Consider the following 27,931-nt stretch of genomic DNA (forward strand, 5'->3'; position numbering starts at 1 on the left):
TTGGAGAAGTCTTTTATTGGCACAATTGTTCCATTCAGCTAGCTGAAGCCATGTTGCTATGGGATAAGTGATTACAACAGAAGTTAGTCCATACTTAAACACACAATGCAAGTCTCCTACACAGGTGATTCCAGTGTTACTCAATCCCAGAACAAGGCATCTCCCCAGTAAACAAAACCTGCCCTGTGCTTACAAAAACAGCCAAACTGTTCCAGCTTGTTACACTAACAGCAGTTAACAGAACAATTACCACACCTCCCCAGCATGGTTCTTCCCACACACACACACCACCTGTTCCCCTCCTAGCCTCAACATAACTTTGCAGTAACAGAGGATTTCTATTTAAAAAACCTTGCAGCTAATGAATGTGTTTGTGTGCAAATAAAGCTAAATCAGTCATCACAAGCTTTAAGGATGAAGTGTGTGAAGCAAGTTAACTAAAGTAGGGCTTGTCTACACAGACCAACACCACCACAGGGTTTGCTTTCTAAAGCAGACTAGGTGTGCATTAATTGGTCCATGGTGCATGCTAAAGGTTTCCTAGTGTACTTTAGCTGAGTCCCATTTCTATAGCAGTACACTTTAGAAGGCTCATTACCCTACTACAGACAAGCCTTTAGACTCGTACTCAACTCTCTTCCTCTTCCACTCTGAATTCAAGTTTGCAGCAGGACAGAATAGTAATTTAAGCAGTCAGCATACTGCCAGAAGTTTGCCTTTAACCAATTTGCTGAAGCCAGGTGACGGCTCTTTCAGATAAGCATCTGGCTAGAAGAAAGAGGAAGCAACACTGCCCAATTTATTTGATCTGCAAGCCTCAGAGATTTCAGTCTGAACACTGCAGTCACTTTAGTCCAGTTAATGTTCTTAGCACCCACAGGCCAGTGTAGCAGGCTGACTACATCCCATCACCCAACTGATCCGTAACCCCTGAGCTGTAACAAGGAGTTGAGGAGCCAAGTGGTTTTTAAAAAAAAAAAAACAGCAGAGAAAGATATTTAGGAAAAGCTTAAGTTGTGGAAGGGCGGTGGTGTACTCCATATACAGCCAGCCCATCTGTCAGTATTGTGTCATGAGTAGGCTCCCCCACTCAGGAAACAAGGTTAGCAAATCAACCTAGGCATGAATTTTCTAAAGTGCATATGCAATGTCCTCTACATACACACAAGGGTTTGCACATACCCACTTCTGAGAATCTAGGCGCATTGCAGTGTGGAAGTCAAACTTGGGGACAGCACAAAGTAACACACCTGCTGCAGTAGCATACATCACATCAGAGATGGAAGAGACTACTAGGCCAGGGGTGGCCAACCCGCAGCTCCTGACCCCATGCAGCTCTTTGCTGTACAATGGGCTCTTTGCTCTTTGAAATTGACAAGTTGCCAGGGAAATTGAGGGATCAGGGCTAATTTTCTGAGGGTAGAGACTGAAAAGTGAAATTGACAAGCTGCAGCCAAAAGTGAGGATCAGCACGAATTTTCAGCAGAGGGTAAGGTAAAGGTGGCTCTTTGCGGCTCTTCATCTGAGTGGTTGGCCACCCCTGTACTAGGCCATCCAGTCCCGCCTTCCTGCCAGTGCAGGTACCTGGCCTAGCACGTTCCCAAAACGAAGTGATTGCTTCACCCAAGCTTGGAAAACAGGGTTCACTGAACCAGGTTGGTAGACAGTTGCTCAGTCACCCCAACATTGGAGTGAGAGACTAGCAATCCCGCTATTCTCTCGTCCTTTGAGGAGGGAATGCTCATGTGGTGATGCCACACAAACTTGCCTGAAAGCGGAGATCTCCAGCAGAGAAGGCAGCTAGCACATCAATACAGAAAGCTCCTCCTTCATCCCCACCACACAAACAAGATAAAAGGCTTTAATAAGTAGCTTCAACAAGTCTCAAGAGCGCAGGCTCTGTGCCCAGCCTGCTCCCGGTTAAAAGAATCAGAGGTGTGAACATTTGTGGTTTGATTGCATCAGCTGCGTTCAAACCATGGGGTTAGATCCTCTTCCAGTACAGTTCTGTTTTGGGGATGCCAGCCACTATCTCTGATTCGATTCCGCAGTGGTCCTGCCCTCGGAGGATTTTAAAGAAACCTGGAGATGGAAAGAGAAAGTCATTAATCCCACATGGGAGAGAAAAAAGTGTGGGTCACACACTTACTTTCCAGATTGGCATCAAACTCGCCCAATGGCGTGAAGGCTCGAATTCCTTCCCAACAGCACTCTGCTGAACCAGGTAAGAGGATATATGCTCCGTTACTGCATTTTTGACGAGATTCTCTATTACACCCAATTACTACATCTGTAAATACAGGTTAGCTCCTCAAGCCATGCTCCTTTAGAGACAGGATGGTCACTCTGTCTAGGTACTTCTATTGTGCCGAAAGCCACCGAGTGCCTCACAACCAATGGATTTATCCTCTCCCCACCATGGGAGGAAGCTCTGAGAGGGAACTAGGGCACAGCGTAGAGAACTTCTTGGCCCAGAATCACAGGGGGAGTCTGGCTGAGCCAGCAACTGAACCCAGAACGCTTGATCCCCCCCGCTCAATGTCCTACCCACTACACCACCCTTCCCTTCCCCAGCAGGGTTGCTTTAGCCACTGTTTCCTCTTGTGTCATGTCACAGAATAAAGAGCATGAAGGCTGCTGCTAAACTACTCCCATCTCATCCCCATCCTTTAGTCTGAGCACGTGGGGCAGGTAAGGCCAGTAGCTCACCAACACCCAAGGCATCCCATGGGTCCCAAATGCCACTTGTGCTGGCAGTGACTTCCTGGCTGACCGTGGCCAAGTCCCTTTCTGCCTCAGTTCCCCCTCTGTAGGAGAAGGCTTCCTGTGGGATGCTAGAAGTGAGATGCTCTGAGCAGCTCGGTGAGGAATGCCATAGAGAAGCTGACACAGGCAGGCTCAGGCAGCATCTGGAGAGACCTTTCAGAGACTCACGTCCTACAGCAGTGCCTCCCGACCTTTTTGGCTCGAGGACCACAGATATTTTTACAACCCTGAAGGGCCATCAGTTTCCGCCAGCAGCCCCGCCTCCCCACCACTGCAGCCAGATGGAAGGAGTTCAGCAAGGAGGCTGCCTCCTCACTGATCTCCATTCTCCCAGCAGGGAAACCACAGACATCCTGTAGCCCTGTGCCCTCCACCTGGGTCCCTAGGCAATGGCTCCCTTCTGCAGCCAGGGGCATGGTTGATCAGTGCTCCCCTCCCTCTGGCTCCAGCAGGGACCCAGGCAGACCGCTTTGCCATGCTGGCGTGCTCCCTGATCTCCCATTTGATCCCCCTGGCTGCACCAAGGAGCTTGCGCTGGTCTTTTAGCCCCATGGCAACGCGCTCCACTTGGGTCCTCAGGCAGCGGCTCCCTATGCAGCCAGCGGGAGGGGAGCAGCGGGCCACTTTTGGAACCACTGTCCGACAGGGTCATAAAGCCAGACCAGCCCTGCGTGAAATGCCCACTGCCCAAGCTCATGTACTGAACAGGGTTTAGCACCTGTGTCCGTACTTTCCTGCTAAACAAATGGGATCTGGCTATTCCTACCCAGCCTGCTATTAAAGAGAGAGGGTCTTCTCTAAACCCCCACTTCCTAGGAGAGCTGCACTTATACTAAGGCTTACAGATAGGGATAGTACATCTGTAGGAAGAAACAAATCCACAATTCTGGTCTGCTCCAAAGCGCATCCCGGCTGCTTACCATGGTCACCCCAGTCTGTATTCCAGGAGTTCGCAGCCAGCCAGTAGGGAGTGCCGTTTTCCACACCCCAGCCCAGAATTCTGATGGCATGGCCGCCAACCTCTCCGCCCGAGACATGCTGGTAAACACCTGCAGGGGGTGACACGGAACGAGAGATGCTAGACACCACAGCTAATCGAGAGCCTGGGTTTTCCTAGTGCAAACTCCACTTAGGGGGACAAAGTGATGAAGACATCAATTCTATTTTAAGTTCTTACTGCATCTGAGCGCCAAGAGAATGAAGCCAGCACAAACGAGGGGCGGGGGGAGGATTTTTGTTGTTGTTAAATCAACGTATCTTTAACTTCAGCGACCAACCGCCATTTTTGAGAAAGGCCATCTTAGCAATTCAACACACACGAATTTGTGAACACTCACACCCCAGACAAAACTGAACACCAGAGGTGACACTCCTAGTATTTCCAAACAAAAAACCCAGCCCCACGGCCTTTCTGGTATTCGTTACACACGGGAAATCAAAGTTTAAAAAAAAAAAAGCAGCTGCACATGTTTTCAATCCGTGTTTGAAGAGGAGCGTGGGAGTGAGGAGAATTCTCCTCAGGAGGCAGCACAACCATGACGCACTGGGAGTCCGGATCTCAGTACCCACTTGGGGCATTAACTCACTGTGCCCCCTTAGGAAAGGCACTTGGTGGAGCTGAGCTATTCCTTTTGGGTGTCCAACTTAGGCCTGATTTTCAGAGCTGCCAGGAATCCAGTACGAATCAGCGGAAGCTGTGGCCGAAAGCCTCTGGAAGTTGGGCCCAAGTTCTCACGTTAGGCACTCAAAAACTGCCCTTTCAAATTGGACTGTGCGCCTCTGCCTGAGGCTCCCCATACATGACAATGGCATGAAACGAAACCGAGCATCATCTATCTGCCTTACTGGGTGTGGAGTGTTTGCCCAGTGTGTCGATTATAAAGGCCAAGAAAGGATGCTCATGATCAAAGCCTGACCTCTCTCGTAACCCAACCCAGAGAACTTCACCCTGAACTTCTAGCCCAGTGTGGCTGGGCCAGAGACTCCCATCTCCTCCCCTGAACAGTGACCATCATGCTCTGGGAAGCATTTGCTCAGCTAAAACGCCAAGGCATATGTGCAGGGCTTACCAGATTTGTACATGAGGAAGTCCTCGTACACCGAAAACGCTCCCTCCACTGGGCCGTTCTTGTAGATCTCAGCCATTATCTCTTTCTCACTGCGAGGGACGTCGTAAGACGTAGCTCCTGGAAAGCAGAAGGACATACACCTCAGCAGAAGCTCTGGGCACCTATGTCAACCCACCCAGAGCCAGCGTTAGCTGCAGTGGTAAGCCTCAGCATCTTTACGGAGAGCCACTCCCCCATTGAGGGACGCGTTTACTCCAGAGCGCTGGAGGATGTGAAACTGGAAGCCACTAACTGACTTTCCTCCCAGTCAAATACAAACACAAACATGACTGTAGGCCAGTCAAGCTGGCTGACCCACACTTCTCTACCCCTAATGGCAGGGGACGAGTTGCCTCCATCTCATAGACTTCGCTCTCCTGCACAGCAAAGGAAAGCTGCAGTCTGTTATGGCAGAAGGCTCATCCTGCAGCATCATGTCCCCTGAGGTACCGATTTGCCAGTGCTGTTGACAGACACTTATGAGAGGTTGGATATTTGCCTTCTTTGTGGGTGTGCAGCGAGACAGTCTTGTACTCGACACTCTAGGTCTTGCAGAGGTGAGAGCAGCACGTGCCTCAGTTTCACCCTCTGGCTAAGCCCCAGTACGGAGACAAACATGGAGCATTCAGGGGACTTCAAATGTGGGGCTCATTTCGGCATGAAGGACTAACTTCAGCTGACAAGCTGGGTTTTTAATCCAGATGGGGAAGGAGAATTCAAGGCAAGAGCTTCTTGGGAACATGCACATCGCAGGGGCAGAGCCAGCGGATGTTCTGCCGGAGCGTCCTCCATGTGGGGTTCTAGGCCAGCAGAACACCGCGTGCAGGGCAGTACAAGGGCTTGTCCCCTGTTCACGTAATGCTCACAACTCCCGGTGACTGGCCATGAGCAAAGGCCCCGGTGCTGACCACTGGTGCAGGCAGGACCTCAAACCCTTCTGAACTTAAAGGCAACACACGTGGGTCTCGTTTAGGTCAGAGCAAGTGACTTCCTCTTACCGAAGTGCTTGTCACTCTCATACGAAGGCGAGTAGCCTGCTTCACAGTGTTTGTCGCACCTGGGGGTGTCCCCCTGCTCCCCGGTGCACGGGGGGCGTGACCCATTGACATGGTGCTCGCACGGAGGGATGGAGTAGGGTCTGCAGCCTGTTGGGTTAGACAGAAGAGGTCAGACAGCTTCTCCCCCGCTAGCCCCTTTCAAACAGAGGCTGCTCCCCCAGAGTGCTGCAAGACCCCACACACCCAACCAGTCGGCAGCACAATGGGCCGCCCTTCGACCCGACGCTGCGCTCTAGGATCCCGAAGTGTAAAGTGATGCCGTGAGACTGTCCATAGGCAGCCTGAAACAGCTCCTTCTGCCCACCCGTAACCTATCCATTCATCTCAGTTAGGCTGTTAACTCTGAAGCCTAGTGACAAGCCAAGTCACACCACTGATAATTACTTCCACCGCTGATGGATAGAAATAGCCAGCAAATGCACTTAGCCCACATTCTCAAACAACCTCTTTCATGGGCCAAGCATCACCAACCCAGTTACTAGTATTTCCCCTCCCCTCCCCTGATGTCTAACACAGTGTGTTGTCAGTACAAGAATCTACAACGTTGTCAAATGGAATATAAATGTGGACATGAGAATTGATGTATTGATTGTATTAGCTTTCATAATTCAAAAAAACTGACAATGCTGCAGTGATCCCTGCCTGCCGCAGAATCCAGGGACCGTAGGAATTTAGGTCCAGTTTACCAGGGGCCTTGCAACCAGGAACTTCCCAATGAGTGGGGAAGAGAATGACTCATGCCACCTTGCCTGTGCTCTCGTAAGAGATATGTCGATGTTAAAACCAGGTCTCTACCCACACTTAGCATCCCTACACTCCTTACATCAGAGCCACTCGTCAGCTGTAATGCTAACCAGTAGCTGGTACTTAGTGAGAATGCTGTGTGTTTGTTGTAAGGATGTTTACGGTGTGCACATATACAAGTGAATTCAACAACAGGACTGTCTGGTAACGCGAAGAGGGAGGAAGGGTGTGTGCCTGTGTGTAAATACAGCCTTCCCAGAAGGTTTTTTAAGAACACGACACTAGACCCATCCACTCAGATGTTCAGCCTGCCTTGCTCTGGCTGGTTCTAAGGCAGCAGTTCGAGCCTAGGAAAGGGAGCAAGCGAGCCTTTGGCTGCATTTAAAAGTTGAACCCAGACTGCTGAGGGATCAGGGGGTGGATGGGAGGGAAGGCACCTTCTAGTTTAAAAACCCTTTCTTCTTCTGGCTACACAATCCTTGGGTTTTTAAGATGGCTGTTCGGGGTCACTGTACTCCCCATTGCTCCCAAAGGGACGAACCACAGTGCCGAAGGGCTGCTGGGGTAAGTGGGGATCATGCACAGGGGATCACGCTTGTTTCGGGGTGTGTGTGGGTGCACAAGACCAGAGAAGGGTCAGTGGCCCTGTACCCACGACACCTACATAGTCCAATAGCATCACCCTCTCAGTTAGCAGTGACAGCCTGCATGGCTTCTGGCTTACCCACGTGGGAGTCATAGAGTCCACCAGACACCAGGCCTTTCTCGGTCCAGTACCTCCACGCTCCAGAAGGATATCCACCATTACACCTGCAAGAACCACCACGTGCATTTGTCAGTCACAGATCCAAGCCCAACGACCTCCTAGGCACAACTTTAGCTCAGCGCTTGGCTTCCACACAGGCCTTGGGGCGAAGGGGTTGGGTATAGCAAGAGGGCAGCTTTAGACACAAGCCAGTCCGTCAATAACTCTGGAGCTCACTCACTAGGGAATTAAGATGCTCAGGGAGTATCCAGGTAGATCACTGATGGTCAGGCTCGTGTTACAATAGAACTGTCACAGCTCTGAGTAGCCAGGTGCTTGAGACCGTTATTCCTAGAGGTTTTGCCTTTGTAGATCTCCGTGCTTAAAGGAGGGCAGCAATACATAGCTCCTTTTTACAGATGGAGAAACTGAGGCACAGAGGTGAAGGGCCTTGCTCATGGTTCCCCAGAAGGCTAGTGGTAGAGCTGAGAACAGATCCAGTCAGTACGCTGGCCATTGGGCCACTGCCTCCTCTTCGGTTACAAGCAGCTTTTGCTGTCTGCCTCATGTTTTCATCAGCTGTTCTTCAAACCTCTGCAGCCAAGTGTGCCCATTCGACTGAAGGCTAACTAACTAGGCATGCCCAAGGCAGGAAGAGAACCCAGGAGTCCTGACTCCCAAGCTCTGGGTCTAACAGGCAGAGACTGCTTTGCACTCCCCAGGTGTAACTCTTGTTTGTGCGTGATACGAGACAGGGAAATACAGCAACACTGGGATTGTTGCGGGCCCGGGGGAATGTCCTGGAAAGGAGTGTTCACAGACCCCAATCCTGCAAACACCTATGCACAAGCTTAATTCAAAAAAACATGAGTGGTCCCACTGAAGCAATGGGATTATACACGGGTTTACAGTTAAAACCATGCATAATCTGCTTGCAGGTCAAGAATGGACACTGTAATCCCCTCTCTCACAGGGTCTTCCGCCAACCAATCAAAGGGGAAGCTCTAAGATGACACACTGGAGTTTTATTCTCGCACGATTTAATATTTCTGCCAACTTTCCAACCTGGAGAGGAGTCACAGAAAAGTGTGGCCATGCACGACACTAAAGCTTCTAGTTCTAAATCGAAGGAGAGAGTATAAATTCGTTGCATTTCTATAAAGCCTCAGTTTAGGGAGATGGCATGGAGGTTACAAGTTACAGATACGTAGAGTCCTAGATCTAAGATCCGCAATGACCAGCGCTAAGGTTGGACAAAACAGATGCGAGTCATTTAAACGCCACATTCTTCCAATGAGAGAGGCTATTCTAATAACCCTGCCACTTCGCAGTTCAGGCTACAGATGGTTTGAAATCCCTGTGTGTGTTCTTATGTCAGTATGACACAGAAAGGAGACATCCTAGTGCCAAGGGGTCTACGCAGTTCAGAGGCACAACAGGTACAAGAGAATCAAACAGGACTACTGGAGGCTGAACATTTCAGAGGTGAGGGGTTTGAGATGTGGGAGCACACAGGTTATTGCTGCTATTTCTTTGCCTTCTACCCCTGAGAGATGCCTGAAGAGCATTTCGAAAAGTCCTCGGCAGCAGAGCGTGCCAGAACCACCACCAAGGATCTCCCTTTACGCCCTACCGCCATGCAACACATTAAATGTTTATTGAGCTTAGACTGGAAAGTCAGTGGGAGGCTTATTGGTTTATATTTTGGGTTGGCACAAGGGAGGGGAGTCCTGCTAGCCATTTCTTTGAAGCACGAGAGTCGCTCACCCCATCCCACACTCAAAGCCACAGCACGACAGCAGATCTTCCGCCGAGATTTCCACGTTCATCTTGCCATTGGTGTGAACGCAGACTCTGTCCGAAATGGCCTCCACCGCACCAAATGCCTGCAAAACAAGACCCCGAGAGGGAAGAGCATCACGCACCGTCCAAGGGAAGGAAAGGGGCTGGGCTGTTTGCTACCAAGGAGAGAGACAACTGGACCATGCACTAAGGTGGCTCAAGGACCAAGGGAATTTGTTCTGACTGTGGTGATTGCACTCTGGTCCAGAGGGGCATGTGGACAAGTCTGCATATATTGGGATGATGGACATTTCAGCCAGCCTGCAAATAGAGCCATCTGTCTGAGAGCCAACTGCAGGTGGCTGTTAAGTTCATAACTATCTTAACACCAGTGTTTCCCTCCGACAGGTGTACCAGATCACTCTGGAGGGCTCCATGTCTCAGTCCACTTTTTTGGCGACAGAGACACCACTGCAGCCGACAGAGGCTTGGATTCTCTTGGAAACATAAGGCAACAGATCACACTCCCTCACCTCCCATTATACAGACTGACAGGTCCCCTCCTTCATGTGATGTGCCATGTGTTGACACAAAGCATCTCTGCAGTTTAATGGCAAGCCCATACATCCATGCAGCAATTTTGCTCAGCATGTTCTGTGTATGCAGAGCTAAATAAGCCACCAGAAAAACAGCAGTGAAGCTGCAGTAGTACGGGCAGTGGCACATGCTGGCCCTGCCTGCCCAGAATCCTGGGTACATACTTGAGTGGCAGGCCCATGCTGCTACAGCTTTACTGCTACTGTTATTCAAGCTAGATCTGGATCCAGCTAGTTTGGGTACGTCTACACTGCTGCAACCACGGCTCTGACTACAGGGCAGATGTATCCTTGAGCGGTATGATCCTCTTACCCAGCAAGAGCCACAGGAACCCTGGTCTCTGATCTCGTTAATGGTTGGACAATTTGGCCACTGTTCCCGGGAGTCAAAACTGTCCGGCAAGTTTATGTCTCCAGCAAAAGCTGCCCTGTAATGGAAGGCAGCAAGTCCAGGTTACATGGAGCGTTAATGTTGTAGGACCAAGTTAAGAGAAATTGAGAGTTCCACACTGACCGTCTTTAGAAGAGACCCAAGACGAATGTCTCAAGCTTGAGACACACCCAATGACTAGGTGGGTTCAGGGTACAAGAGACCCACCACACTGCTCTGAGACCACAAGGTACCCATCCCCCTGGGGGGGTATGCAGAGGTCTTGCAGGAGGTACAACTCATCAACCCATCTAGACATTTGCCTCGTTTTACAACAGGCTACATAAAAGGCACTAGCGAGGTCAGTACCAACTAAACATCATACACATAAAATGAGACAGTGAGCAATTGTTCAGCACTACTCCGCTGTGACGCTTGTATTTTTATATTTGTTTTTGTAAGCAAATAGTTTTTAAGTGAGGTGACACTTGGGGGCACGCAAGACAAAGCCGACTCCTGGAAGGGGTACAGTACTTCTCTGCAGCAGCACACCTGGATACCTTTAAATATTTTGAGACACACCAGCCATCTCCGAATGAGCTCATGAATATTTATGAGCCAATTCAGAACCCTTCAAGTAGTTTTCCAAAGAATTCGGTGGCCCAGCTGCTCAGGCCTGAGGGCAACCAGATGGCCATGGCACACAGGGTGGGAAACAATGCTCCAGCATACAGTAGAACCTGATTTAGCCAATCTGATTGGAATCAAGGCCAGATCGGATCATCGGAAATTCAGATAATCAAGTGAATGGGAAGTGCGAGGCTGCAGCGCCATCTAGCGGCCACAGGAAAGAACACCAGCTTCTGGACCTGCATGCACTGGTTGTTCAGTTAATACGGAGAGCCGGATAATGGAGAGTCAGATAAACAGGGTTCTACTGTAGTTTGATTCACAGATTAAGGCCAGAAGGAGCCCACTGCAGTTCTCATCTGGCATCCTGCAAAACAAAGGCCGGAAAATTCCACCCCGCGATTCCCACATCCAGCCCATAATTCTACCACGCAATTCCCACATTCAGCTCAGCCAGATGGATGTTGGCTGTGTAAATAGACGCAGCATTCCAAAAACAGGATGGGGTGTCAGTTCTGGGTTCCAGTCCCAGCACTTTCCAACTTCCTGTAGGATGCTGGACAAGCCACTTTGCTTCCGTCCCTTCCCGCTCCCCCACATCTATGAGATACAGGGTGTTGGAGATCTTCGAATGAAGGAGCCATTGAAGCACACTGGATTATTAAGGGACAGGTGCAGGAAAGGGTGTGGGGGCTTGGACAGAAGGGTGGTCCTAAGATGGTCTATGCAAGTTTCACACAGGCTCAAACACACCAAGTGCTGGCAAATCACAAGTGGGCATTAGCAAAGTTCGAGGGGGAGATCTGTTCAATACCGCAGCAAGGGATCTCCACAACTCTCGGATCTTGTGCCAGGAAAGGCTAGCAGAGGTAGGGTGGAGGGGGAAGAGAAGGATATGAAGCATGGTAGGAGCTTGGCCTGGAAGCACCTCTCCTTTCCCACCCCTCATTTCATGACCAGCCCCAAAGGGAAAGAGCCCCAAGAGTTACACCCCACCACACTCACCTCACTGGCAATTTGGGCCCATGCAGGAATGTGCCACACAGTTTCCTCACGTAACTCATGTCTGCATCACGGAAATTGTGCCCAGCCTGGAGAGAGAGCGAGAGGAATGAACACGAACACCTGCTCCAGCAGTGAGCATCACCTGCCAGCAGGTCCATTCTAAGGAGGAACTCCCAAGTATTCTTGAGGGCAACACCTACCCCTCAGACCCTCCCTCTGCCAAACCTTGGCCGTTTTACAGTCACAAGTGCCCATTTTCTGAAGTGTCCTTCCTCTATCACCAGCGAAAGATCAACCTCTCCTACCCAAAAACCCCCTATGTGATTATACCAGAGAAAACAATGCACCCTCACTGAAGAAAATATAAGTGTCTCTGCTCCTCTGTAAAATAGGGGGTAAGTCTGTATAGAATCATAGAAGATTTGGGGACCTCAGGAGGTCATCTAGTCCAACCCCTGCTCAAAGCTGAGACCACCACAGAATCCAGACCTTCCAAGCCCTAGGCAAGTGCCGTAACTGCTGGATCACCCTTCCCTTCTCCCTCCTTTCAGTGGTCACACGCTAAGGCTAAGTCTGCACTGCCAGCTATGAGTGTGGGTCACGTACACATACACTGAGCTATCATGAGTAAATAGCAAATAGCTGCAGTAGCACGGGCAGAGGAAGCACAGCTTAGCCAGGCCAAGCACAAACCCGCCTGAACACTGCAGGTACCACAGGCCACGAACGGGGCTACACCAGTATCTGTACCCGTGCTGGCTCTCATCACGCTAGTGCGAGTACATGTGCATGAGCTGGGAGTCACACGTAGATGTAGCCGAAGTGCCAGTAGGAACACAAGCAGGTAAGGTTCAGATGCACGTGCGCTCTTCTGTCAGGCCCCTGGCGTTCTGCTGCTACGCATTTGTCCTTTTATACTGTTCGGTTAGGAAGACATATCCTGCCAATGTGAACGGGACAAGCCACTGCAAATCACAGCAACGCCATCCGATTGTCCAGGTAAGTAGAACCACCTGTGCCCAGCACTCCAGCAAGGAGGGATCTCCACAGGCAACAAGTGGTACTTTTGGTTTCAACATGCACTTGTATGTTAAGTCTTGCCTGAGGGTTACCCTGTCAGCTGGGTTTCCCCAGCACCCTGGGTTCGGTCAGAAGGTTGCCCAGCTCTCCAATTAGACCTGCCGTGTTTTGCAGCAGTTTGCTTCCTTTCTATTAATTATGTCTGGCTAGACGCAATTTGTCTCGCACACTCTGCACGGCTTGCTCTCTTTCTGGTCTCCTCATTGTCAACGACAGCTGCACGAAGAGTGGCGGGCAAGCAACTGGGTTGGTAAATTGGGAGCATGCCTCATTCTGTACCATTTTAGTGTGCATTTAATAGCCTACTGAGTAGAGCAGGTCTCATACAACCACGCGTGGTGCATGGAAACCGCCATTCTGCATTTCAAAGCTGGGCTAGCCAGGATTCCTCCAAAGGAGGGAGAGCACGCTTCACTGACGGCTGTATCGGTAGCAGACACCATCTCCCTCCACTCCAAAAGATGCTTGGCCTGGTCGACATTTCAAATTTAGGTCAACAGAGCTATAGCACTGACAGGTGTGAAAAATCCACTCGCCCTGAGCGCCAAAGCCACGGGTTAGGTCCGCGGATGCAGCTAGGTCAACAGGAGGATGCGTCCATCAACCAGCTCCCATCGCTTGGAGAGTGGTGTTTCTACAGCAATGGAAAAACCCTTGCTACAGGCTGTACTTAAGCTACAGGGTTATGCCAGCATAGCTACGGTGCCCAAACTGCTGCCATAGTCCCCGCAGAGCAGACACGGCCTTCCATGCAAGGCTACACTCCTAGGCAGTATTGTTACTAGAAGCATGGAAGCTGCTGCTGCCCAGTGGCCCATATAGTGAAGTCGGTGGGTCAGAGCCACTAGGAGCTCTGGGTTATTGTCCTAGTACAGATGGACCTTGGGGTATCTCATACTGTCAGTAAGCAATTTTGGTCCAAGCTATGGGAAGTGTTGCACCAGCATACAAGAAACATGCATGATGGGCTGTACTGCGTGTATAAAGCGGCATCAAGGCTAGGTTAACAGGATGCAGGTTTGCCTCTGATGAGTCTACCTAGCGCTTTGAAATCTGCTGGTGAAGAGCCCTATCTAAGCACTTTACACAGAAGAAAAGTATCATTTCCCCATCTGTACAATGGGGATAACGGAGGCAGGTAAGTCCAGTGAAGTGACTTTCCCCAAGATCACCCAGCAGGCCAGTAGGAGAGCCAGGAACAGAACCCAAGTCTTCCGGATCTGTATACCAGTGTTCCACCCACTAGGCCACACCGCCTCCCACAGGCCACTGGAATCCAGGACCAGGACCTAGTTACCAGCTCCCATCACACCCACTTTTGGCTGCAACTGCATCAAATCTTGCAATAAACCAAGGAAAAAAAGGGGCCTGGGCACTGTGTGGCTGGGTGACTGTCACAGATGACTCAGGAAGTGGGGCTGGCAGTTCATTGGCCGGTGCTCTTCCCTCCCAGCTAGCGCCTTCACAAGGTGAAAGGAGGCACTGTGCTGCTCCCAGGATGAGTTTTCTCAAACCGAGTTCACAGGCTTTACCTAACTGGCACTGCCCACGGGACCTTCATTATAGGATTCGTCACTTCCTGCTTAGTTTGCTGCAGGCTGTTGAAGAGGAAGTGGAGCGACCCCTTCTTATGCAGTCTGCAACGTGCTTTGAGATTTTCTGCAAAGCAGAGGCGCTATGTGAAAGCATGCATTAGTGGTGGCTCAGTTGCCTACGCAAGAGGATTTCTGACCGCCAGTGAACAACTGCCAGCAAAATCCACAGCCATGGCAGGCAACTTTAAAAGAGGCAAAGTTTGTCTAGACTCGGCTGTCCTGGCTGTGTGAGGCAGCCCCTCTAAGTCAGGGTTGGAATATGCTGGCGGGGCAGTGATTTCACATCCATCCATCCACTACCAGCGCACAGGGCCGTTGCTCTCCATCTGCACCTGGCCACAGGCACAGAGCACACAGGAGGAAAAGCACCGCTACTCACCTGCCATGTAGTGTTGAGTTTGTTGATGTAGTTCACCAAATCGTGCGAGAGGGGAGCAAAGTAGGGGACGCTGCGGGCACTCACGAAGGTCACCAGGACACACAGGGCAGAGACAGACCGCCACATCTTGGCCACGGAGCAGTACTCTTCAACCTGGAAAGAGATCCACACGTCAACCGACGCACTGCTGGATGCACGGCTAACCCCTTCTAACTGGCATTCTTCCTGGCCCGGACTCTTAGAAACAGATTCCAGGTATTGGTAGGCAGAGCCTGTCATGTTGTTATAAGCAGGGTAACAATACATACCGCAAGTGAGTGGAGATGGCTGTTGTATGGGGCCGGCACTGCTTTGTTAGACACACAGTCCCTCCCTAATGGCAAGAGACTACATGCAGAGAATCCAGAATTGCACCAATTTATTCTTCTTCCCTGCCAACAACTTAAATAAAACTCAATGCAACAAAGCTATTCCTTTTGTACTACACAATGCAAAAGGCTCTTCAGGAAATGATGTCCTTCTGATTTTTCAAAACAAATTAACTAACAGGAACTATCCCTGCGCCCCCAATTCCTTTCCCTCCCTGAATTTCAACACAGAACTGCAGCCAAAGTGCTCATTAGCACAGCGACTCAGTAGGTGACGCTCTTCCTTTCGAATCAGTGCCCCAGCAGGATGGATAAGGGTGCACAGTACTGCTGGAGACAGAGTGCGCTGACATTTTGTCATTATGGCCCAGCCCACACCATGGAATCTCCACAGCAGTGGGAATCTTTTGCTAAAATCCCCTTGCATAGGCAGGACTTAAAGGCCTTCTCATGAGATGGGGAGTCAACCTGTGTGTCTTAAGAAGAATCAGTTCAGGAAATACCACTGTGCTTACCTAGAACTCCTCCCCCGTCCAGCACATTTTAATTAGCTATATTATTCTTTGCCTCCTGTGTAGTGTTGCTGTGCACTGGTGAACTGTCTTCTGTTCCACCCCAGAGGGAGCTGCAGTGATCTTTGCTTGGCCTTTTTGATACCTCACAGGGGTACAAGCAATGCAGAAAAGCTACACCTAATTCAGGAGAGAGGAGAGACAGCAGAGCGTGTCTCATGCCACGTAGCAACCTTCCACCAGGTCAGGAAATGCCGCTGCTGATATAAGCCACATTCAGTGTGCAACTCTGCTCCTCTCTAGTGACAATCGAGCCTCAACTAAGAGCTGGGGCTTTTAGCACAGGCAACAGAGGCTCATGCATCAAGATACAGAGGTAACAGGTTCCAGCCCTGCTAATCATCAACCTAGGGGCACAGCATCACACTGACCAATGGACATAGCGATCAAACCCCAAACAGAGTGTAGTCCGCCTGTGGATGTGTACAGTTAAAGCTCTCTGGGCAAGGACTAAGCACAAAGGTGTACCTACACTGCAATTAGACACCCCCGGCTGGCCCTGCCAGCGGACTCAGGCTCATGGGACTCAGGCTATGAGGCTATTTAATTTCAGTGTACACATCTGGGCGCTCTGCCCTCCCACCTTACGGGGCCCTAGAGCCTCAGCTCCAGCCCAAATGTCTATACTGCAATTAAACAGCCCCTGAGCCTGACTCAGCTGGCACGGGCCAGCTGTGGTTTTTTTAATTGCAGTGTAGACATCCCCTCAATGGCCTGCCAAGTACCCAGTGCCAGTAGCTTTAATGTTCTGGAGCTGACTGGGTCCTTTATACAGAGCTTGGTTCAAGTGAAGGGCACTCACTGTCCCCCAGGCTAAGTTTAAGTTTCCAGACAGTTGCCAACAGGAGTGTCCCACTTTCCGCCAGAGACGAGGAGAGTCAGTGCAGAGCGTATCGCTGGGCGATCTTTACTGCTAACGTCATTCTGGCCATTTCCAGAGTTTACATGGGCTTCTTCCTTTGAGAGGGGAACCGTAAGAACTTCCCTGGAAAACTTTCCGACCGTGTAAACGTTATTTCTTTTTAACCTAACCCTTCTTATATCAGCACTTTGTTGCTTAATATTATTGTTTATAGAACAGGGTTTCTATGCTCGCCAATTAATCTGATCAGAAGAGAAGGTTCCTGTCCCAGAATTGGGCTACACAAAGTTTTGCAAGGATCCTTGGGTTGTATGACAAGAACACTTAGACTTATTGAGATAAAAGACTAATAATCAAATGGCTAATAATCAATGAGAATTACAAAGGCAATAGTATTGTTCTAGAGACACGTGGTATTCTACACTAGAAAGTCTTTAGATTAACACACCCCCCTCTTCCTTGATAACCTAGTGCTAAATAACAACGGACCAGCCTCGCCCCTGTATGCTGATGTCAAGGTGCCTCAATTCTCGAGTGGGCGCTGCAGAGCTTAGGAGATGCGAGCGAGCGAAGAGCTACAGAAAGACTAAGTTCTATCGTAACTACAAGAAAGTGGATAAATCTAATCTTATTCCTAGTCTTAACAAGGTGGATTGCCCCTCTTATAATCTGAGCATTATGTGCCTTCCTTCTATGTCCAAACTTAACTTCCTGACCCACAAAATATCCGGGTGCACTTATTCTACAGGCTGGCCCGTTCGTGAGTATTAACGAACAGCCATACCGCTTCCTGACAAGAAGCTCATTCACACCTCCGTTATTTCCGGCCTACCCATGTTCTTTGTGGTGTAGCGAGGGCATGAACTGAGGTGGCCTCCTCCCTCCCCAGCTTAACACATCCTGGCTTATCTAGGAGAAAGGTTACAAGCACAGATATACTTTATGCTTTAGATCACTGGTTCCCAGCCCGTGGGGGCTTTCAGAGCAGTCTGCGGCTCCCCTCCCACCAGCTGCAGAAAGGAGCTGCTGCCTAAGTACCCAGGCAGAGCGCGTTGCCAGTGCAGGCTTCTTGCTGCTGCCAAGGGGATGGGAGAGCAGTGCTTCCCCCCCCCAGCAGGGAGCAAGGCAAAGCGCTCCACCTGGGTCCACAGGCTCTGGGGTCCCTGCTGGAGCCAGAAGGAGGGGAGCACTGATCTCCCATCCCTCTGGCTGCAGAAGGGAGACACTGCCTAGAGACCCAGGTGGAGCGCACAGTTTCCCTGCTGCAGCCAAGGGGACGGGAGATCTGCCTCACTGGACTCCTTCCCTCCAGCTGCGCAGGGGGGGAAGAAGAGGGCTGCTGGCGGGAGACTGGTGGCCCTTCAGGGTTGTAAAAATTATATTTGTGGCCCTCGAGCCAAAAAGGTTGGGAACCATTGCTTGAGCGCATCATCACTTCTCTAGGCTAAAGTTCCCGTACGCTAACTTGCCTTAGCTCATCATTCAGGATGTGGCCTGCAGGTTTCTTGCATTACAGCCAAGATACGCTAATACAAATCCATAAAGCTACTATAATAAAACAAGCCATTAAATCCATAAGAAAAAGATATATATGCAAGCAAGCAGGCTAGTCCTATGGACTACAACTTTTTGTGGGACACAACTTGAAATCTAGTCAGTGTTTCACAGAGACGTTAGATGCTGCCCACAGATCCTCTTCTGTTGTGGTTTTTAGTCACATTTTCCTATATGGTAAGTTGTTTCTCTCCCCTGCTGCTGCGTGCAAAGGTCTACAGAGATAGGAGGAACTGACTAGCATGGGGGGGATGGACTGCGAAACCTCACAATACGCAAAACACTGTCCAATGCACAAACATTGATAGAGAAAAAACATCATTTTCCTCTTATCACTTTTAGTGCTAATGAATTTGGGAGTTACTTGTAAAAATATTTTAGACACTTGTGTGATTTTTAAACTGAAAACGTCCCCTTAATTATACATGGCGAGCTATAAACACAAAAGCTAGTCTGTATTGGTCCTACCCAATGCCCAGAAAGGAGTCACTGGTATTACTGAGCAATCTTCATCCTCCCCTTTTGGATTATGTTGCAGGGAGAGAAGTGCAGGAATTCTAAAGTTTCTAAACCAACCATTGCTCCCAGTAGCCTTAAAGGTGCTACACTTGCTTAATTACATCCCCTGGCACCCTCCAGAAAGCCTCCTTTTACCGAAAAAGGAGTCAAGCCACTGACAGTTACCGATGGATACTTCGACCAAATCTTTACTAGATTATTTGTTGTATGCTATTTTGCCATGCAATAAGCTTCTATTAACTTAGAGCCAAGGTCACCCGACCACAGAGCTCACCAATGGCAACTAAGAAGCATGAGTCATTCAACATCTCATCCATATTGCACTTTCGAGATCTCCTTCTCCACTTCAACTGCTGCCTCCTTCCACCGCTCACAGCCTGCAGAGGTGGAGGTTGGCCCTTATACAACTACAGCCCTTAGCTGTTGCAATTAGCATCACTTGCTAGTGAGTGACAGGTCTCATTTCTACCCACCTCCACTCACCTTTGGACAAGGGGGTTCAGAAAGCACCGAGAAGAAGCTGCCTCATGTTAGAACTGCTGCTGCTGCCGCCAACAAAATGGATAAGCATCTTATTGCTCTCATTTTAGCAGAAACATTCAGCACACCAGCAATGATGTCATTAGGTTTCAGAGTCAACATTCAGGCTGAACATGGAGAATTGAGCCCTTCACACAAGCAGCTAATAGCCTGTGCCTCAAGTAGCCATTTACGTCAGTGGAAAGCGAGCGTAACTCGCTATCAAGTCGTTTTACACTCGCTCACCACTGACGTAGGCCACACAGGGTAATGGGGAATCAGGCCACAAGTGTCGGCAGACCTAAGAGAGCCAGCGCTGCAATGAGTCACATCCTGATGGCTTTCTTCTCAGCCACAAGGGCTCGAATCTTCAGTAAAACTTTAAATTCTGCAGAACCTTAGTCTCCCTAAGAGCTCTTTGGAAAATTTGGCCCTAAGTGTTCTGAGGACGTGTTAGCCTAAAACTCTATTCTAATCTAATATTCACTCCGTGGTCTTGAGCAGGTCACTGAACTGCTGTTGTAGGATGGGCGTTCTTTCCTACCTCAAAAGGATCAGAAGATGTGCCTGGCATTTGTCTGGCATTTAAAGCACTTCATAAACTGAGGGGTTTTGGTTTTAGACAATAGGGCAATCGGTGGGATTCTAAAGGACAGCTCTGCAGAGCTTGAGATTTAGTAGACAGCATTGTATGTTTGTACAAAAAAAATCAAAGACAGATAAGCGCATGAATTTGGATCAGATTCTGCAACTTGAGATACTGAGACAGAGAGAAAGTTGCTCTCCAGTGAGCCAGAACCAAACTGAAAACAAATACACACTCTCTGCAATTCAGTCTGGTCCTCAGCCAGAGAGGAAACACACAGGTTTTAAGCAGCCTGATTCTTCTTCTGTATTTGTTCAACAAAGCAATTCAACATGCTGCATGGTATTCTCTCTCTTTTTTTTTTAAAAGAGACATGCCTAGTTTATCAGGGAGCGAGTCCGGCAGAAGAAGCAACTGCGAAGTTTCTTACAAGCCTCAAATAGCAGAACATTTGCTGAAGTGGCTCAACAAAAGAAGTCTGACTGCCAGCTTTCGACATGCCAGCCCAGGGCATAACAAAGATTCTAAAGAGGCTTTAAGTCTGTTCAAGGTGAAAAGCAAAGCAGAAAAAGACTCAGTTAAGCACCAGTTTCTCTGCCCAATGCCCTCACAAGCCAGGCTGGGGTGGTTCGATTTACACACTGAAGAAATTGGTTAATATTTCCTCCTGCCCCCATCACTTCCTCTTCTCCCCACACTCAGTTTTCTTTTTCAGTTGCAATTGATCAGTTCAAATTTTTTCAGTCAGTATCACACCCTTAACAGTAGGAAATTCAGAGCCTGGAAAAGTTTCTTAGATGAAGAATTGTTGGTGTCTCAAGTATAGTGCTATGGAGATTTGCACTTCACAATGCTTAGGACCAGTATGCTTTACAAATATTTACTTCTTGGCATATCTGCAGTGTTCTCTCCATGTTTACAGATATGGAAACGGAGGCACAGAGCAGTTAAGTAACTTCAAGAGAAAGCTGCAAGTGAGATCGGGTCAAGTCAAACAAAAGTTAAAATCCCAACTGACAGCCTTCTGAACTATGTTCCCTCATGTAGTATGCTCTCTTATGTATGAATGAATCAGCCCTATAATCGACTGAACCAGCTGAGGTCATGCTTTGTGCAAGTAGACAACTAAAGTAGGTTGCATCCAACCTTTATGTAGTTTGTGGATGCTGCTTGCTCAGGCAGAATCCACCGGAGGTTTTACAAACAAGTCTCATGGCAGCATTTGATCTTCACTGCAAGTTTCTTTCTAACAAAATAGCGTTAGGAGAAAGTGACTGACGGACTGTTCAACCACTTCCAAGTCCCCATGCAACTGCATCTTGACCCACAATAGGCAAGGGTGGGAGAAGAGACACAGATTTTGGATAAAGCTGTCAAGAGTACCTACATCTCTTTTGAAAACGGGGCTTAAGTATCTAAATCACACTAGAAGATGGGATTTATACTCTTAAACCTTGCTGCGTCTAAAAAAATGTCTCTCTTATCATAAGATGGCAAACTCTAGATGCTTTACTGGCATAAAACTCCCCACACCACCCAACCAGGACTTCTATGCCCTGCTATATGGCAAATATAGAAGAGCTCCTCTGCATATTTAAGCTGTCTAGCTCTTCCGATTGCAAAGATAATCTTCACAATGGAGAACAATACCTTGATGTCTTTGATCTGCAAGGGAGTCAAAGTATAATGCTGAGTCAAGAGTTTCACCACTTGGCTTGAAGGGGGCAAAGTGATAATCCATGTTAAAACACAATTAGGGCCCCAATGGGATTAAAAGATTTTTTTTTTTTAAATCAACAAACTCTGCAGACTCTGAGCAAGTTCCCCCAGATCTATCATCATCCCTGGTCACAAGTTTAATGAGAGCCAGAAGCCTCCAAAGGGGTTATTTCACTTCCACATGTTAAGGACACTTTAGACATGTGATCAATGGTTTCATTCTCGGTCTTACTGTGCAATCTGAAACCAGAAGCCTCTGGGAGCTGGTCTCAAAAAAAGGAACAAATACTTGGACCCAGAAACTAGTCTTTGGCTAACGAGACTAGGACTGTAGTGTCTTCCCACCCACCTGATCACATTTCAACTATTTCCCCAACTGACAAGCCGATTTGGAAGCTGCAAACCAATCCATATGTATTTCCCCTAATCACCCAGTGGAAAGGGGAGAACCAATGCATGCAGCATGTTATGCTGGACAGATTTAGAGAACTGAAGAATGCATCACTCCCTCCCGTACTGCAGTACTACTCTGATGTGACACACCACTACCCCCCAAAAAAGGATTCACTCGTTAGAGTTAAGACCCGGCTAAAAATGAATTCAGTTCTCATTTGAAGCAATTATCACAGAAGCACTAGATGCTGGAGTTTTAGCAACTATTCACTCACTAGTAAGTAGCCAGAAAACTCTTCCACATCATAGGTGGGAGTGGTTAGAACAGAACCCTGGCTCCCAGATTCTCTTTCTGCCTCTAACCTTGGGGAAGTCACACCAGTGCTTCAGTTTACCCATCTGTAGGCGAATGCAATACTCTCCACCTCACACTTTTATATCCTTGAGCAAGAGGTGGAGATAAATCATTCCAACATCTGAGCTGTAAAAAACCAAAAAGGTTGGTCTGGGATTTTAGATGCACAATAACTTGAAAATAAAGTCTGGAATCCTCCTGTAACCACTTCCTCTGTTCTGAAGACAAACCTGAACCGTGTCCCTCCGTTAAGGCTGTTGCATTAGTTGCCAGTGTTCTGTGCATGACTCTGGAGCCAGGATAAAGCAGGCATAGACACAAAGCAATATTACTTTGCTTGATGAACTGCCAGCTTTAACTTGGTAACTCATATGGTTATAAAGCTACCAGACCCCAGATTTATTGTCGACATCACTGCATCATCACCAAAGGCGAACAGTTTTAAACACACATTAGCTGTATCTCCTCATTATTCTTTGCAAAACTCAATCTGTTATGGAGGCTAGAAAGCTGGTAAAAAACTATCCTTGCATACCTGATGCCACTCGCAGTTCTGGTCTAAACAGAGTGAGCCTGTTTGATGTTAAAAAGCTGCTTCTCTTTAAAACGTGCTTGACTTCATTTATGAGGATTCTCTACGAACCAAGTTTAATCCAGATTCTTACCCAAGACCTAGACTCAAGTGGTACAGATTAGAAAGTTTACAGAAGAGCGGCTATTAAATGCTCATGCAGCCACTCACAGCTACTTAAAGCGATGTCCTTTAAAAAGATAAGAATGAATGGAGTCTGGCCCTTTCCAGTCTGTTGATTAGTAACATCTCAGGCTTTGCATCTTAAGAAAACCTGAACATTGAAGCATGTGACCCTAGAAATTCCACCCCACTGCAGCATTTAGGTTAGTTCTGGTTAAAAACTGTTTACAGACTATCTTCCAGCTATATGCATATATCCAGGGTTTGCCTGCTTCCGCCCCCCCAAGAGTTCTAACTAGTTTCAAAACCAGTTCAGCTGAACTGGTTTCAATCATTTGGAGCCCTGGTCTACAAGAGGCTTCCATATGGTCTGAACAGTTTTTATGGAACCAATTACAAAATTGTTAGCTGACCCAGTTCTTAGGTTGTGTCTACACTACCGATTCCTGCAGGTATAGCTATGTCCATTAAATATGATCCTTGACACAAACAGATGGGCTAGCAAAAGCCCCTAGTGTTAGACATAGCTATACCCATCAAAGTGCAGTTTATAGCTCATTTCACTTGTGAAGTGTGGTTTTACCATATGGGGGCAAAGCCCAGAGGTGTGTCCACACTAGAAGCATGTTGCCAGTATAACATGCCAGAAAAGCACTTCTAATGTAGATTTAACTTTAAAAACTGACTGGAGTTTTTGGCTAAGTTATCCTGGAGCAGACAGGTCTCATGCAGTCAACAGCACTTCAGGCCCAAACTGTGCAATAAGGTCCCTATGGTTTGGATACACCAGTCCTAAAATATGCTGCATTACTGATTTGCTGTGCACAATCAGTTTGGGACTGCATGAGGCAGAGAATGACAATCTCTGCCCCCAGGACGCTTCTTATGTTAGATTCTGAATTGCCTTCACATTCTAAAAATGCACCACACATTCACTGTTCAACACTCCCTTTCCTCAGGTCTTGTCTACATTAGGATATAGCTGGATTAGTGCTAACCCTTACTGCAGAGGGGTAACCCTGTGGCATGCACACATCTACACAATCTAGGGGTCTGCACCAAGGTAACTGCATCAGTGACCAAAGCCCTCATAGGGACATGGCCTCAAATTATCAAATTTTTTACAGCCAGATTCCTGCTGCAGGGTGGGACCAACATCAGGAGCAGATAAGCTGCAGAAGAGCTACCCGATGGCATGTCCCATTGGCTGCAGAAAGCTTTTTGTCTGATCACTCTTAGAAGGTAAGGCAGCAGCCACCACTTTCATCCTGTACACCAGGAAAGAGCAATGCAGTCAGTGGCTGTGGGCCTGTTAAGCCCATGAACCATGGTGGGGGGAAGGAAGTAGCTGTCCATGTGTGGTTCCTTGCTAAGTGCAAGTGAAATCTTAAAACCAAGATGACAAAACACCCAGTGTGAGGTTTAAAAACATGCAAACCAGATCAGGTAAACAGTCAAAATTAAGGGAAAGCAGCCTCTCTAAGGGTGCTGTCTCCAAATTAGCACATGATTTTACTGCTCCAGATTGGAAAGCTGGCCTTCAGACCATCTTTACAACCAGTACTGATATTTACCAATGGGGGAGGCAGCCAATTCAATCAGGCAGATAGATATGGATAAGGGACACAGAGCACAAAATAAAGGGGCCACAAACAAGAGAAGACTTTGGGTTGAAGCAGCACCTGTCTAAGCTGGCACAGAGCCCCACAGTGCAGAATCAGGGCCTACTTTCAGCTATCACTGGAACCACTTGATTCAGGACTCATTACAAAAGATTGCTCCTACATTTTAGCTCTAAAAAGAAGTGGTTGTATTTTATCAACTGCTGGCATTAGCAAAAATCATCAGATATTACCAGCCTTAAGTGGCTACATCTATCAGTAAAAAAATTTTAAAAAACCCTCTGCTTTTACAGGTAATTGCTAAAGATTTCCAGGACTAGCACTAGAGATGATTCATTGCTAGAGTTTTGCAGGGGAAGTTCCTCCTCCCAGTTTTGTATTTAGTTTCTTTATTGATCTTTCCGCCATATTGCTGCCAAAAAACAGTGTTTAAAACAGATTGCCTTAAGTCCATTATTAAAAACACCACAAATTCTGCCCCTTGCATCTCCTCTTCCTCATGTTGCCTGTTCTGCAAACTTAGAGGGATCACAATGCCTCCCTGCCCCATCCACAATTTATTTACACAGCCCTGATCTCTAGGGCCTCAGTGCCTTACAAACATTAGTAACAGTCACATTCACCCTGTAAGGTAGGAAGTATTATGCTATCTTTAGTGGTGGGAGACAGAGGCATGAAATCAATGGCAATTACATGCCTAAATACCTTTAAGGATATCGGCTTGAAAGATTAATATTAGGCTTGGTCTTTTGAGATGTTCAACACCTAACATTCCTATTGAAGTCAAGGGAACAGTGGCTGCTCTGTAACTCTGAAAAGCAGGATCAAAGTGGCACGCCCAAGGTCACACTAGAAACACCCAGCAGAGATAAGGATTAACCCCCAATCTCCTGAATTCCAGTTCAGTGCCTTAACCATAAGACCATCTTTCCTCCCTGCGTGCTGACTGTTTATCCATTCACTACACCAGAGATCTCAATATCAACACCACAGCGAGGCAAAATGTCTGCTAATACTGGGTTTTGCAGAAATCTTACTGCTGTCCAGAAATGCAGCTGCATGACAACTGCACGTTCTTCACCCCCTCCAGACAAGATACTTAAGTTTTGCAGTTAGCTGATAAAATCTACAGACTCTCTCTTTTTGCTGAGAGCTGCATCTAGGAAACTGACAGGCCAACAGAATTCATAAGGAGAATGACTTCACTCATTTGGGGCTCCCTAAAAGCCTTGAGTTGTTTACACATCCTCAGAGGCCCTGGTAACTGGTTGCACATTCACAGCCACTGATCAAGCCTGTTGCTAGAAAGTCAGCTTCCATAGGGATCTTGGCTATACATCAGTAGATAGCAGGAAATGGCTGTCAATGTCATACGCAAGCTCCTAAGCACAGGGCTACCCCAGTTCTGCAGTGACTACCTGGGCTCCCCGGCCCTGGCCCCTGCAGGAAGCTGGACCCTTAGAAAGGTCACAATTCAGAAGCTGGAAGAGGCAATAACAGAGGCAGTGAGTGTCTGGGGTATGATGTCCATCTGCTAATACAGACACCTCGGAGAGCCTAGATTTGTGCCTTGTAGCATAGACTCAGCACAGCAAGAAAATCCCCTGGTTCACATTTCCTGGCACTCCAGGATGGTTGCACAATTTGAGCCAACTCATCCCCAGCCTCTATGTTTCCCCACCCAACCAGGAAGCTCAGGCAGGGGAAAAGCCCTTACCCATCCCCTCCCCCCGCAGCTCCTCTGCCCACCCAGCCCCCAACAGCTCTCTGCAGCACAGGACAACACCCTCCACCCTCCTGTCCTGCGTTCATGGCTGCCCAGAGACTCCCCCCTCCCCCCCACCAGGAAATCCTACCCAGCACAAGCGTGGGAATCCCTGCAAACCCTCCCCCCACCCGTTCTGCCCCAGTGCATCCCCCCGGCCCCCACTACCCCTCCCCCACCCGTTCTGCCCCAGTGCATCCCCCCCCCCCCCAGGACCCCACTGCCCCTCCCCCACCCCAGAGCACAGCATCCGCCCCTTACCTGCCAGCCCCGCCGGCCGGACCCCGCGTGCAGATGCAAGTGCAGATGCCGAGTCACCCCGCAGCGCAGCTCAGCACAGCTCAGCCGCGCGCCGCCGCTCGCCGCCTTATCTGCACTCGGCTGCCCCCGCCCCGCCCCGCCCGGCGCGCGGCGCTGACTCACCCACCCCACGTGGGCTGGTTTCTCCGCAGCTGCTGCCGCTGCCGCCCTCAACAGCGGCAGCGCCTGACCCAGCCGCCGGGTCATGTGACTGCGCCCAGCCCGCTGCGTCATGTGACGGCTTTCCTCTGCAGCTGACCTGCCCTCCGCCCTGAGGGGCCCCCTTAACTCGGGCACGGCTAGGTCTTTCCCAGGTGCATCACCTCGGCCTGGCGTCAAGGGGAGCGGCCACCCCCTGCTGGCAGCGCAGCCCCCCACCCACCAGCGACCCTTCTGCGGCCTGCAAAGCCCCCCCCGCCCTTTCTCCAGGCATTGCTAGGGTGCATCCCTGCAACGCCAGCCTCCCCCTTTTCTCTGGCATTGCTAGGGTGCATCCCTGCAAAGCCCCCTTCCCCTCCACTTTCTCCAGGCACTGCTAGGGTGCATCCCTGCAAAGCCAGCCTCCCCCCTTTTTTTTCTGGCATTGCTAGGGTGCATCTCTGCAAAGTCCCCTTCCTCCCCCTCCGTCCCCCTCCCCCTTCTCCAGGCATTGCAAGGATGCATTGCATAGAACCGTTGGAACAGAAGCAGCCTTCCTTCCTGCCAGGCAAACCTACAGCCCTCAAATGATGAAGCATCTCAGCTATTACCCTCATTTCCCAGGCCCAGCGCTTTGCCTAAGGTCATATAGCGAAGGCAGGAGTAGAATTTATGACCTTGTGGTTCAGAGGGCTATGCTCAGGCCACTGTGCTGTGCTGGGCGAAAGTCCCCATTTATTTTTGCAGCCATCGGTCCTATCAACAGCCTATCCCTAGTGCCCCCCAAAGTCCTGTCTTTATATTTATGACCCCTGAAATAGCACCATAGAACATCCATGCAATCATAACAGTCACAAGTGGAAGAGACTGATCCGGTCATTGGATTTATTACCAAAGTGCACTGCTGGACTGTATGATGTAATGTGTTGTGGCATTAGCAGCTGGCTCATTCTTCAAATTGATGTAGGCACAGAGATGTGGTTTGACTTCTATACTTGGGGTTGGGGGTAGCTCCAGTCAGGCCAATGGGACTGTACAAAGGGGAGGAAGGGGGGAAATTCTGCATCTGCTTGGACTTGCAGTTTTGGCAGGGAGCAATGTCCCCCC

The 27,931-nt window shown here is 49.0% G+C and overlaps 1 protein-coding gene across 1 annotated transcript; it reads right to left on the reverse strand.

Annotated features, from left to right (window-relative positions):
- CTSB (cathepsin B) lies at nucleotides 1-26,752 on the reverse strand. The gene is made up of 10 exons (XM_067567597.1): nucleotides 26,648-26,752; nucleotides 14,859-15,011; nucleotides 11,805-11,890; nucleotides 10,113-10,227; nucleotides 9,189-9,307; nucleotides 7,401-7,486; nucleotides 5,873-6,019; nucleotides 4,836-4,952; nucleotides 3,687-3,815; nucleotides 1-2,082 (listed from the first exon to the last, which is right to left on the reverse strand). The coding sequence occupies exons 2-10, from the start codon at nucleotides 14,982-14,984 to the stop codon at nucleotides 1,985-1,987; spliced, it is 1,023 nt and encodes a 340-aa protein (XP_067423698.1). The 5' UTR covers nucleotides 14,985-15,011; nucleotides 26,648-26,752; the 3' UTR covers nucleotides 1-1,984.
- Nucleotides 26,753-27,931: the final 1,179 nt, after the last annotated feature.

Source organism: Emydura macquarii, unplaced genomic scaffold (assembly GCF_026122565.2).
Source record: "Emydura macquarii macquarii isolate MOO-44397 ecotype Brisbane River unplaced genomic scaffold, CSIRO-AGI_Emac_v2 contig_2792, whole genome shotgun sequence".
In the NCBI taxonomy this organism is placed as follows: Eukaryota; Metazoa; Chordata; order Testudines; family Chelidae; genus Emydura; species Emydura macquarii.